At 41.4% G+C, this 13,503-nt stretch overlaps 2 protein-coding genes across 2 annotated transcripts in view; both read left to right on the forward strand.

The window, feature by feature from the left end:
- On the forward strand, nucleotides 1–8,158 carry LOC144891345 (rod cGMP-specific 3',5'-cyclic phosphodiesterase subunit alpha-like). The gene is made up of 5 exons (XM_078774320.1): nucleotides 1–60; nucleotides 4,826–4,900; nucleotides 5,120–5,203; nucleotides 7,763–7,916; nucleotides 8,018–8,158. The coding sequence occupies exons 1-5, from the start codon at nucleotides 1–3 to the stop codon at nucleotides 8,098–8,100; spliced, it is 456 nt and encodes a 151-aa protein (XP_078630446.1). The 3' UTR covers nucleotides 8,101–8,158.
- The window catches only part of LOC137423330 (rod cGMP-specific 3',5'-cyclic phosphodiesterase subunit beta-like), a 99,162-nt gene that overhangs the window by 71,151 nt on the left and 14,508 nt on the right, over nucleotides 1–13,503 (forward strand). The window lies entirely within an intron of this gene.

Consider the following 13,503-nt stretch of genomic DNA (forward strand, 5'->3'; position numbering starts at 1 on the left):
ATGATGATGACAGCATGTGACCTGTCTGCCATCACCAAGCCGTGGCACGTGCAAAGCCAGGTGAGAATCTTGCCTGAAGATACTGCACCTCTTATTAATGTTTCAAACTACCATGATATGACATAGTAACTTAGAGAACTACCTTAAATGAGCAAGACACCAAAAACCTAATACTGCAATAAATCTTTTTCCTAAGAACATGTTGTAAGGTTGTTTATTTAATGCTAAACCATTACATTACTTGTGTAACTGTTGTGCAACTTACTCCCTCCCCCTCCCCCCAAAGCATCTAAGGTGTATGTGCTCATACTTTAGATACTTAGACAGCTGGTGGTATCAGGCCGGTAGACAGCTGGTGGTATCAGGCCGGTAGACAGCTGGTGGTATCAGGCTGGTAGACAGCTGGTGGTATCAGGCCGGTAGACAGCTGGTGGTATCAGGCCGGTAGACAGCTGGTGGTATCAGGCCGGTAGACAGCTGGTGGTATCAGGCCGGTAGACAGCTGGTGGTATCAGGTCGGTAGACAGCTGGTGGTATCAGGCCGGTAGACAGCTGGTGGTATCAGGCTGGTAGACAGCTGGTGGTATCAGGCCGGTAGACAGCTGGTGGTATCAGGCCGGTAGACAGCTGGTGGTATCAGGCCGGTAGACAGCTGGTGGTATCAGGCCGGTAGACAGCTGGTGGTATCAGGTCGGTAGACAGCTGGTGGTATCAGGCCGGTAGACAGCTGGTGGTATCAGGCCGGTAGACAGCTAGTGGTATCAGGCCGGTAGACAGCTGGTGGTATCAGGCCGGTAGACAGCTGGTGGTGTCAGGCCGGTAGACAGCTGGTGGTATCAGGCCGGTAGACAGCTGGTGGTATCAGGCCGGTAGACAGCTGGTGGTATCAGGCCGGTAGACAGCTGGTGGTATCAGGCCGGTAGACAGCTGGTGGTATCAGGCCGGTAGACAGCTGGTGGTATCAGGCCGGTAGACAGCTGGTGGTATCAGGCCGGTAGACAGCTGGTGGTATCAGGCCGGTAGACAGCTGGTGGTATCAGGCCGGTAGACAGCTGGTGGTATCAGGCCGGTAGACAGCTGGTGGTATCAGGCCGGTAGACAGCTGGTGGTATCAGGCCGGTAGACAGCTGGTGGTATCAGGCCGGTAGACAGCTGGTGGTATCAGGCCGGTAGACAGCTGGTGGTATCAGGCCGGTAGACAGCTGGTGGTATCAGGCCGGTAGACAGCTGGTGGTATCAGGCCGGTAGACAGCTGGTGGTATCAGGCCGGTAGACAGCTGGTGGTATCAGGCCGGTAGACAGCTGGTGGTATCAGGCCGGTAGACAGCTGGTGGTATCAGGCTGGTAGACAGCTGGTGGTATCAGGCCGGTAGACAGCTGGTGGTATCAGGCCGGTAGACAGCTGGTGGTATCAGGCCGGTAGACAGCTGGTGGTATCAAGCCGGAATTGGTGTTTGCTCGGCAGTGTATAAGCATGTATTTGGGGCAATAACGGCCCGGTTTTGGTGTGCTATCTGTCTGGGTGCTTCTTCTGAGTGATGCATGTTTTGGAGTGTTGTTTGCATTTTGAGTAGAACTCTAAGAGTGGACCCGATGGGTACTTTTATCATCTTTAAAGCCGTTTACTCATTATCATACCTCTTTTCTCAATCTTATGTTTCTGTTTATTACTTCCGTCACTGAACGTGGACAGAGGTTATGTTTTCACCTCTGTCTGTTTGTCTGTCTGTCTGTGAGCGGGATATCTTCAAATGTTGTGGACGAGTTTAGACGAAACTTGGTGGAACAGGTTGGGTGTCTGACATGCCAAATTGATTAGATGTTGGTGACACTCCGAATATGGATCCGGATACGAGTTTTTATTTTTAAAGTGATTCTTCACCATTGAGTGATCGGCCCAACAACGACATATAGCATGATATTTCAAAAAGTCATGGACAGATGAAGACAAAACTTGGTGTATGAGTGGAGTAGGTGACAAGAACAAGCTGATTTGACTTTGATTAGGGTCCGGATCCAGATGTGGCCTATTAGTGAGATACAAAAGGTAAACTGTTCAGCCTGGCGGAGGTTTGTGCTCTACCGAGTGCCGTTCTAGTTATGTTTATGGTGCGCATCACCTACAATCCTGTAGCACCTCTCTGTATATGACTGCATTATGATGGAAGCAGATTATCTGGTTTCCAATGTTGCCACCATATATCTTCACTCAACGGAATGTTTTTCTTGAACTGTGTATACCTGCTTTTATTTATTTGTTATTCGTTATATATCGAGAATTTGATTGCTCATTATTCTATGACTGGTCATTAAAAATTTGCTGTATGTGCAATCTATTACAATTAACCTCCCAATACTAATTACGAGGGTTGGTTTAAAATTGTTTATCAAATCATAGATCACATTTCCTTCAGGGTGGTTTGTAGGGCACTTGGCCCATTTTCCTAATATAATATAATAATAATATAATTTAACAATATATTTAATAATTAATAATAATATAATTTAATAATATATTTAATAATAAATAATAATATAATTTAATAATATATTTAATAATAAATAATAATATAATTCTAATAATATATTTAATAATAAATAATAATATAATTCTAATAATATATTTAATAATAAATAATAATATAATTTAATAATATATTTAATAATAAATAATAATATAATTCTAATAATATATTTAATAATAAATAATAATATAATTCTAATAATATATTTAATAATAAATAATAATATAATTTAATAATATATTTAATAATAAATAATAATATAATTCTAATAATATATTTAATAATAAATAATAATATAATTCTAATAATATATTTAATAATAAATAATAAATAATAATATAATTTAATAATATATTTAATAATAAATAATAATATAATTCTAATAATATATTTAATAACAAATAATAATATAATTTTCCTAATAATAATTTTCTATGTACTGACCCCAATTCTTGCCATTGCCACTAACATCCACATTCCTGTGGATTTTTGGTTGGTTCAACTACCTGAGCTTCTGTGTTGTTATCTGATTATTGCAGATTCAACTCCTAACCCTGATGGGTGGACCATGACAAACTGCCCGGTGATTTTCCTGCCTCGGTACCATAACCATAGCACATTAATGATGACGCATGTGGAAACCTGTAGATTCTCTGCATAGCATTCATTGATCCACATCCTTTTTGTAATCTATCTATAATTCCAGTAATCTCTGTGTGTTTGTTTGTACGTTTGTACGTTTGTACGTTTGTTTGTCTGTGACCGCTGTTTCTCGACAACCACGGGTCCGATATACTTTAAACTTGCCAGGTATATTGCTGGGGACCCGAGGATGTGCCTTTTCAAGGTTTCATATTAATCGGACAATTACTTACCGAGCTATGTCCAAAAAACGATTCAACCAATCAGAGAGCAGCGAGCTATCGCGTGTGCCGAACGTGGCGGACACACTCTGCCTCGGATGGCACATTTGAGAGCGTATTCATTTATTTCACGTTTGCAAACTATGTTGGCGCTATGTTGGCGTTAAACTATGTTTTAAAACTAATAAAAACCCCGGGGGGATTGTCACTGTACTCGCAAGCCGTTCGCCGTTCGCTTTGGCGTTGCGAATGGACCAAAACATTTCATGCACCAAACCATTTCATGTAAAGCGTTCGCCGTTCGCTTTGGCGTTGCGAATGGACCAAAACATTTCATGAACCAAACCATTTCATGTAAATAGAGGGGGGGATATAATTTTAGATATAGATATAGTACGGGCATGCCCTAGTCTATCTATAATTCCAGTAATCTCTGTGTGTTTGTTTGTTTGTACGTTTGTACGTTTGTTTGTCTGTGACCGCTGTTTCTCGACAACCACGGGTCCGATATACTTTAAACTTGCCAGGTATATTGCTGGGGACCCGAGGATGTGCCTTTTCAAGGTTTGAAATTAATCGGACAAGTACTTACCGAGCTATGGCGATTTAGCCGTTCGCCGTTCGCTTTGGCGTTGCGAATGGACCAAACCATTGCATGTAAATAGAGGGGGGGGGTTCTGTGGTCGTTGCGAATGGACCAAACCATTCATGTAAATAGAGGGGGGGGGGGTTCTGTGGTCGTTACTGCCACGTGGTTTCAAAGTTTTTTTTTGTTGTTGTTGTTTGCACGCATGTTTTTTTGCACCCACGTACGGGCACGCCCTAGGATGTTTACACACACACACCCCTACACAAATTTTTTTTTTTTTTTTTTTTTTGGCAAGGAACGGGCACCCACGTACGGGCACGTCCTAGCTTATATATAGTACGGGCATGCCCTAGTTAATATAAATTTCACATTTGATATTTTGGCAGGTAATATAGTCAAGGTAACATAACACAGTGGCTTAAGCTTTTAGAGAAGTTCTTTGGATATGGGACACCTACAATATAAATGCAGGTGGGGCGAGCAGCTCTCCACCCCCAATGAAAGGATGACATGCTTGGAGATGCACATCCCCTGCCCACATTGCATCAGGATGGCAACTTTTGTCTGAATCGACTACATAGAGTAATAAATCTATGACCAGACCGCTCAGAGGCAAACAGGTTACCATTTGAACTATTCTCCCTTAGCCTGCAACACCTAGTCTTCAATTGAGGTATGGACCAGGCTTTACTCTGCTTACATACCGTGATCTTATAGGATCAGGAACATTCATAATAATTATACAATACAACACCCTTTCCTTCCCCCAACCCTATGAAATAAATAGATCGTGTCTAATAGTATTATTGGCCCATATTAATATTATGGTCACTCGACATTCTGTGCAGGTGGCCCTGTTGGTGGCTGCTGAGTTCTGGGAACAAGGTGATCTTGAGCGCACTGTTTTGCAGCAGCAACCCATTGTAAGGCCCAGAAAGATGAATTTGCTTTGCGACTTACTTTGGAATAAATTTAAAATCAAATATAATTACAACCATATGATAATAATGCTTAATGCACTTCTTGTGTCTCAGTCTCAATCTATTTTATCTTGTCCAACCATTTTCTTAATATCATGGAACATGATGATTGAACTGTCCATGTCATCATTATTACCTCCCGGTTACCTTTACCAATGTCAGCCAATGATGGACAGAAACAAAGCTGATGAGTTACCCAAGCTGCAGGTCGGCTTCATCGACTTCGTCTGCACATTCGTGTACAAGGTACAGCATTTCACATTGAAAATCAGACGAAATGAATAAAGATCCAACCTTGCCTTTTGTACACTGCTCCTTCCTATTCCATCTCCAGGTGCTGCATGACGTCATCGCTGGGCAATGAAGGGAGCCCGGCGATGATGAGGCAATACTCAGTTTTCACTCCGTTTGTTGTTTGTTATTTGCGAAAATCGAAGATTTTTCAAATACTCGTACATTGGTTGGTCTTGTACGTTATTCTGTCTGTATGTTTGTCAATCAATCGCCGACAGGTCACAATTCTAAACCGATTGTCATGCAATGTTACTGAGTTGTAGAGGTAGTTACAACTGAGAATCCTATTGATTTTGAGGTCAAAGGTCATCTTGAGGTCTAATTTCTAAAATCGTCATTTTTCATCCTATTGACTTGAATGTTCAACAGGATTTGCATATCGAGTCATTTAATTGGGAAACCAACTATATTTGAGGTCAAAAAGTTAAAGTAACGTCAAACTTCTGAAATCATCAATTTTTGTCTGAAAAAATCCTCATTTTCCATCTGATTGATTTCAAATTTGAATAATAATTGCATATTACATCAATGAAGTTGGAAAGCAACTATTTTTCAGATCAAACTTCTAAAATCATCAATTTTCATCTGAATAATCGTCAATTTTCATCTGAAAAATCATCAATTTTCATCTGAAAAATCATCAATTTTCATCTGAAAAATCATCAATTTTCATCTGAAAAATCATCAATTTTTATCTGAAAAATCATCAATTTTTATCTGAAAAATTATCAATTTTCATCTGAAAAATCATCAATTTTTATCTGAAAAATCATCAATTTTCATCTGAAAAATCATCAATTTTCATCTGAAAAATCATCAATTTTCATCTGAAAAATCGTCAATTTTCATCTGAAAAATCGTCAATTTTCATCCAATTGACTTGAACATTAAACAGCAATTGCATCGTCCCTCACTGAATTAGGCAAGTAACTACTTTTAAGGCCAAGGGGTCAAAGTTCATCTCAAGGTCAAACTTCTAAAATCATAATCATAAAATAATCAATTTTCATCCGATTGACCTGAGCATTGATTAAGATTGTTAATTTTAATCTTAATGAAAGACAAGTTGATGTATCCATGGCAACCTTTTTTTGGGGTGGGGTGTATTTTGCAAGTATTGTGCTCGGCACGACACTTTTCTTGTTCTCTTGTTTGTTTGTCCGGGTGATATCTCCTTTAAGTAGGAAGTTGAAATTTGGACACATTAGTGAACAAGTGCTTTGGCAAAAACTGTATTATATATTTTTTGATTAATCAATTAATTGATTAATTACTTAATTTTTATTGATTTATGAATTTCTTATTTATTTCCTTTCTCATCTGCGCAATATCTCAGGCACCTTTTGAGCAAGGAAGCTGATATTTGGACATGACAGTGACCAAGTGGTTTGGCTGTAAAGTGTGTTTGTGATTTATTGATTAATCAATTAATCGATTATTTGTTTAATTATTCAATTAATTACTTAATTAATTTTCAAAAAGTTACAGATTTGGATAGTGGTGGTTTTGGTATGCTTTTAGCCAATTGAATAAGAAATTAATTATTTTACAATCATTTATTTATTGAAATTATGCAATTAATCAATCAACTATTAGATTCATGAGCAGGATTAAATAATTAAATTGATATATGTGGGAAAATTACATGCCCAGACCGGGAATCAAGAAAACCCATATTATGAGAGGGTCTTACTCTCGTGTTCAGAGCGAGTGCCCCGGAAGCATTGACAGAAAGAGAGTGGCAATCATATGTGTGGGACAATTGCATGCTCAGTCAGGGTTGCCCAGATTGCACAGATGGCAGAGCACTGGTACGGTTTTCCAGACGGACCTGGGTTCGATTCCCGGTCTGGGTATGTAATTTTCCCACATACATCAATTTAATTATTTAATCCTGTTCATTAATCTAATTGCTTCACTACGCCCCCAGTGGTGCTTGTAATAGAGGACATGGATTTGTCCCCCCATTGGAGGAAGACACTCTCGTGTTTAAGCTGTTGCTGCTCCTATGGTTGGCAGCGAGTGTCCTGGAAGCATTGATGGAAAGAGAGTGGAAATCATATGTGTGGGAAAATCACATGCTCAGTCAGAGTCGCCCAGATAACTCAGATGGCAGAGCACTGGTACGGTTTTCCAGAGGACCTGGGTTCGATTTCCGGTCTGGGCATGTAATTTTCCCACATAGATCAATTTATTCTACACCGCTCCTTCCCAATCCTGTCTCCATGTGCTGCACGGCAGCATTTCCGGGCGCCTAAGGTGTCCCGGCAATATATTGCGCTGGAGGATATGTTATTTATTTATTTGGCATGGGGGTGGTATACTTTGAATGTAGCTCTACTTGTTCATTATTTATTTTGTCGAATGATTGCGAAATATTGATAACGTGGCAACTACTTAAACTCATTACTTAAATAACACCCATAAAGCTTCTACGCTGTGGCAGTAAAGGATGCTGAAGGTTGTTGAGGGAATCTTCCCACATTTCATGCTGCTCACATTGGCCTGCAGGAGTTCTCCAGGTTCCACAATGAGATCACACCCATGTTTGATGGCCTGAAGAACAACCGAGTCCACTGGAAAGCCCTCGCTGACGAGTACGAAGCTAAATGCAAGGCACTTGAGAGCAACAGTGCCTCCCCAGTCTTACCCAATCAAACTAAAGGTCAGAATATTATAATGACTAACTTAAAGCAACTTTCCTTTTCCCAAGATTTTATTCTCCTTTTGATGTATGTAACTGATTAAACCACTGTCGTGTTTCAGATATGTCAGCTGCAAATGGAACTGGTGCAACACCTGGTAAAGTCGTTGAGGCACCAAAATCTAAGACATGTCTGATCATGTGACACCTCCACTGCTGCAAAATGACGCACGAGCAACAGTCCGCAATGTGGTTCTCGAATTCACAACATCGGCCAGCTGGATGTAAAACTTTGGTGTTTGGTAGTTTCTGATATGAAGTCAGTTCCGGTACTACAGCTGAATGTACAATGGCCATTCATGGTTTGTGTGAACTTTATATTTATATGGGAGATAAAAAGGTTCAAGCGTTGATGAAACTTCACAGGTTTATCAAGGTATTCAACTGATGCACGTACAAACTTTTTGTCCCAACAACATTGTAGTAGGACAATGTCAACTGTATAGAAATCGTTGTGACTGGTACACGACCATTTCTGGGACATGTATTTTGATGTCTTCATCATTCTGAAAATTTAATACCACTCAGATGTTCTTGAGTGCTCCGACGACACGAAAATCTCAAGGTAATAAGACTGGACTGTTTGGAGATGGTTCAAACTTCCTAATCTATGACCACCAGACATAAGCTTGGTGGTGACTTAACGGTTAAGGTGGTTGGTTTTATGCTGTTGGTTTTATGATCAGGTCAGTTGTAGATGTGCTCAGGTCAATTGTAGATGTGCTCAGGTCAATTGTAGATGTGCTCAGGTCAGTTGTAGATGTGCTCAGGTCAATTGTAGATGTGCTCAGGTCAGTTGTAGATGTGCTCAGGTCAATTGTAGATGTGCTCAGGTCAATTGTAGATGTGCTCAGGTCAGTTGTAGAAGTGCTTAGGTTAGTTGTAGATGTGCTCAGGTCAGTTGTAGAAGTGCTCAGGTCAATTGTAGATGTGCTCAGGTCAGTTGTAGAAGTGCTTAGGTTAGTTGTAGATGTGCTCAGGTCAGTTGTAGAAGTGCTCAGGTCAATTGTAGATGTGCTCAGGTCAGTTGTAGAAGTGCTTAGGTTAGTTGTAGATGTGCTCAGGTCAATTGTAGATGTGCTTCGGTCAGTTGTAGAAGTGCTCAGGTCAGTTGTAGAAGTGCTCAGGTCAGTTGTAGATGTGCTCAGGTCAGTTGTAGAAGTGCTCAGGTCAGTTGTAGATGTGCTCAGGTCAGTTGTAGAAGTGCTCAGGTCAGTTGTAGAAGTGCTCAGGTCAGTTGTAGATGTGCTCAGGTCAGTTGTAGAAGTGCTCAGGTCAGTTGTAGAAGTGCTCAGGTCAGTTGTAGAAGTGCTCAGGTCAATTGTAGAAGTGCTCAGGTCAGTTGTAGATGTGCTCAGGTTAGTTGTACAAGTGCTCAGGTCAGTTGTAGAAGTGCTCAGGTTAGTTGTAGATGTGCACAGGTTAGTTGTAGATGTGCTCAGGTCAATTGTAGATGTGCTCAGGTCAGTTGTAGAAGTGCTCAGGTCAGTTGTAGATGTGCTCAGTTCAGTTGTAGAAGTGCTTAGGTTAGTTGTAGATGTGCTCAGGTCAATTGTAGATGTGCTTCGGTCAGTTGTAGAAGTGCTCAGGTCAGTTGTAGAAGTGCTCAGGTCAGTTGTAGATGTGCTCAGGTCAGTTGTAGATGTGCTCAGTTCAGTTGTAGAAGTGCTCAGGTCAGTTGTAGATGTGCTCAGGTCAGTTGTAGATGTGCTCAGGTCAGTTGTAGATGTGCTCAGGTTAGTTGTAGATGTGCACAGGTTAGTTGTAGATGTGCTCAGGTCAATTGTAGATGTGCTCAGGTCAGTTGTATAAGTGCTCAGGTTAGTTGTAGATGTGCTCAGGTCAATTGTAGATGTGCTTAGGTCAGTTGTAGAAGTGCTCAGGTCAGTTGTAGAAGTGCTCAGGTCAGTTGTAGATGTGCTCAGGTCAGTTGTAGAAGTGCTCAGGTCAGTTGTAGAAGTGCTCAGGTCAGTTGTAGATGTGCTCAGTTCAGTTGTAGATGTGCTCAGTTCAGTTGTAGATGTGCTCAGGTCAGTTGTAGAAGTGCTCAGGTCAGTTGTAGATGTGCTCAGGTTAGTTGTAGAAGTGCTCAGGTCAGTTGTAGAAGTGCTCAGGTCAGTTGTAGATGTGCTCAGGTCAGTTGTAGAAGTGCTCAGGTCAGTTGTAGATGTGCTCAGGTCAGTTGTAGAAGTGCTCAGGTCAGTTGTAGAAGTGCTCAGGTCAGTTGTAGATGTGCTCAGGTCAGTTGTAGAAGTGCTATGGTCAGTTGTAGATGTGCTCAGGTCAGTTGTAGAAGTGCTATGGTCAGTTGTAGAAGTGCTCAGGTCAATTGTAGATGTGCTCAGGTCAGTTGTAAATGATAAAATGTAGATGTGTTCTAAATCCAAGTAAGACTGAGCTGTGATTAATAAAAAGGCGATCGACAGTGTTAGTTGTGAGTTCCACGTCTAAAATGTCTTATTGTACAAAGAGACTGATTGAGCCAGATGATCGGATTCAGTTTTAAAGAATTGTTCGATGAGAAAAGTTTTTTTTTGTGGATATTTATTTTAATAATGGTGTGACCATGAAACAATTTTTTTGTATTGTTAAATTATTTTGTTATCATTCAGTTCCACATGTGTGAAGAAGTATGATCTAAATAAAAAGAAATCAGAATGAATACAATTTATTTCAAATGGGGTAACTAAAGAAATCTTTCAATGTGGGTGGGTCATAGTGGGAGCAACTGAGCAAGAAATGGATTTGTGAAAAGCAGAAAGTGCAAGTTTGGCGAAGTGTTCTTTTTACCTCCGACACCAAAGGTGGAGGAGGTTATGTTGTCACCCCTGTCTGTTTGTCTGTCCGTTTGTGAACAAAATATCTCAAAACGTTGTGGACGGATTCGGACGAAATTTGGCAGAGATGTAGCGTATGTCACAAGGACGAAATGATTCGATTTTGGTGAAGATCCGGATTCGGATCCGGCTACTAGAATGTTTAAGTGATTCTTCACCATTGGGAGATAGGGCCAAAAACGATACATAGCAGGATATCTCAAAAAGTTGTGGACGGATTTGGACGAAACTTGGTGGACAGGTTGGGTGCCTGACAAGGACGATCCGATTCGATTTTGGTGAATATCTGAAAATGGATTCGGATATGAGAATTATTTAATTTTTAAAGTGATTCTTCACCATTGGGAGATATGGCCAACCATGCGGAGGTATGCTCTCCACCGAGTGCCGTTCTTTTTCTCTTTTGTGGTTGGAATTTTGTTTGTGGTTTTGTGGTTGGAAAAAGGAATACAGTAGATGTGAGGGGCGGATCCACGAGAATTGGAGACGGAGGGGTGCACCAAGCCATAGCGCCATTGGGGGCGGGGGTGAAGGTCGGTCTGGGGGTCCTTCCCCAGGAAATTTAAAAAAAGATCGTCAGAAACGCCATTTTGTGCGTTCTTGGAAGTTTCTGCAGTTCCTTGTGTTCTTCTCTGGTCCAACAGTTCAGCAGATTCGCGATGACTGATGGTCAGATAGAGGAACTGGTGAAACGACTTGTTCAGCTGTTCGTTCTGCTATAAATTGATGAATTTTGTAGGTATGTCTGTGTGTGTGTGTTTGTGTGTGTGTGCGTGTTTGTTTGTGTACGTGTGTGTGTGTGTTTGTGTGTATGCGTGTGTTTGTTTGTGTGTGTGTGTATGTGTGTTTGTTTGTGTGTGTGTGTGTGTGTGCGTGCGCGCGTGCGTGTTTGTTTGTTTGTGTGCGTGTGTGTGTGTGTATGTGTGTGTTTGTTTGTGTGTGTGTGTATGTGTGTGTGTGTGTGTGTGTGTGTATGTGTGTGTTTGTTTGTGTGTGTGTGTGTGTGTGTGTATGTGTGTGTGCGTGTGTGTGAGTGTGCGTGTTTGTGGGTGTGCATATTTGTGTGTGTGCATGTTTGTGTGTGTGTTTGTTTATGTGTGTGTGTTTGTGCGTGTGCGTGTGTGTGTTTGTTTGTGTGTGTGCGTGTGTTTGTGTGTGTGTGTGTGTGTTTGTTTGTGTGTGTGCGTGTGTGCGTGTGTTTGTGTTTGTCTGTGTGTGTGCGTGTTTGTGGGTGTGCGTGTTTGTGGGTGTGCATATTTGTGTGTGTGCATGTTTGTGTGTGTGTGCGTGTGTGTATTTGTCTGTGTTTGTGGGTGTGCGTGTTTTTGGGTGATCATATTTGTGTGTGCGTGTTTGTGTGTGTGCGTTTGTCTGTGTGTGTGCGTGTTTGTGGGTGTGCATATTTGTGTGTGTGCATGTTTGTGTGTGTGTGCGTGTGTGTATTTGTCTGTGTTTGTGGGTGTGCGTGTTTTTGGGTGATCATATTTGTGTGTGCGTGTTTGTGTGTGTGCGTTTGTCTGTGTGTGTGCGTGTTTGTGGGTGTGCATATTTGTGTGTTTGCGTCTGTGCTTGTAGTTCTACTGGAGCTTTCTGATATGGAATTTCTGATTTGTGTAGTTCTACCGAAATGATTGTTATGATCTCCTGAGTTAATTAGGCTCATGAACTACAAATAATCCGGAAGAATTCCCATGTTTCATTCATGCTCAACCCATGTGTTGCGTCATCACCACGTGATCTCGCGTCATATCCGCTGGAGCGGCTGCTGCTGATGATTTCGCTTTGGACGGTGGATTTATGTGTTGAAAGCATGGGTTTTTTTTACCGTCGCACTTGGAGTGTTTTATAATAAAGCAAACGTGATTTAAAACCTCCGAGCGTGGGTAAGCCGCCTGGAACGTTCCTTATTCAAAAAAAATCTGGACACGAGGGACGTTCCAGGATATTCATAATCATAGCTTTAGGTTCGAATATATTAATATTATCGAAAATCCGAAGGGAGGGGTGGGGGGGGGGTGCGCACCCCCTGCAACCTCCGCCTTGGTTCCGCCGGTGTATGTCTGCTTTATTTTAGATGCCAAAATGCTAAATATATACGGTATGTTGAAAATAAAATGAATTTAATTTTGTGATTAAACTTTCCATCTTGTCCACTGCAGGCATCCTCTGTGTCCATTTTGTCCACCCCGTCCATAGCTACGTGTTTTGTGGGCCTACTTTTGTCTGTTACGTCCTGATACGTTCAGCTCTTCCACGAGCCTCGACTATGTATCCAAAAATAAAACTTAAAAAAAAGGACAAAACAACAAAGTTTTTAAATATTAAAAAACAGCATGCATTCATTCTTCTTCTTCGTGTGCAGCCTGCCGCTGCTGGTTGCATCATTTCTGGGAGCACAGCTGTGCCGTGCCCTGTAGGTTAGAGCAGGAATTTGGAATTTGACCAGGTTGCCGGTAATGGCTCGTCTCCTCTTCGCATATAACATCCACCTAAAGCTCGCAGACAGGAGGAACAGCTTAACGTCCATTGAAGAGACAACACACATATCGATGCCTCCTCCGACTGTGACACAGGAATTGAGAATGACTGTGCTGTTGATGCAGTGCCCCCTATAGGATGTAGAGCAGAACGTTTTTAAAATCCAGCTACATCACCTCAATTGTTAGGAGGCAGGGGTGCAATCAGGCAGGATAAATGAAACAAAAACGGCT

This window comes from Myxine glutinosa, chromosome 3 (assembly GCF_964187855.1).
Source record: "Myxine glutinosa chromosome 3, kmMyxGlut1.1, whole genome shotgun sequence".
Classification (NCBI taxonomy): Eukaryota; Metazoa; Chordata; class Myxini; order Myxiniformes; family Myxinidae; genus Myxine; species Myxine glutinosa.

What these genes read in the sequence shown, in the direction of transcription:
- LOC144891345 (XM_078774320.1), top strand. Translation starts at nt 1, where the DNA reads ATGATGATGACAGCATGTGACCTGTCTGCCATCACCAAGCCGTGGCAC. An exon ending in CGTGGCACGTGCAAAGCCAG is followed by an intron (nt 61 to 4,825) that starts GTGAGAATCTTG and finishes CATTCTGTGCAG; the next exon opens with GTGGCCCTGTTGGTGGCTGC. An exon ending in TTTTGCAGCAGCAACCCATT is followed by an intron (nt 4,901 to 5,119) that starts GTAAGGCCCAGA and finishes TACCAATGTCAG; the next exon opens with CCAATGATGGACAGAAACAA.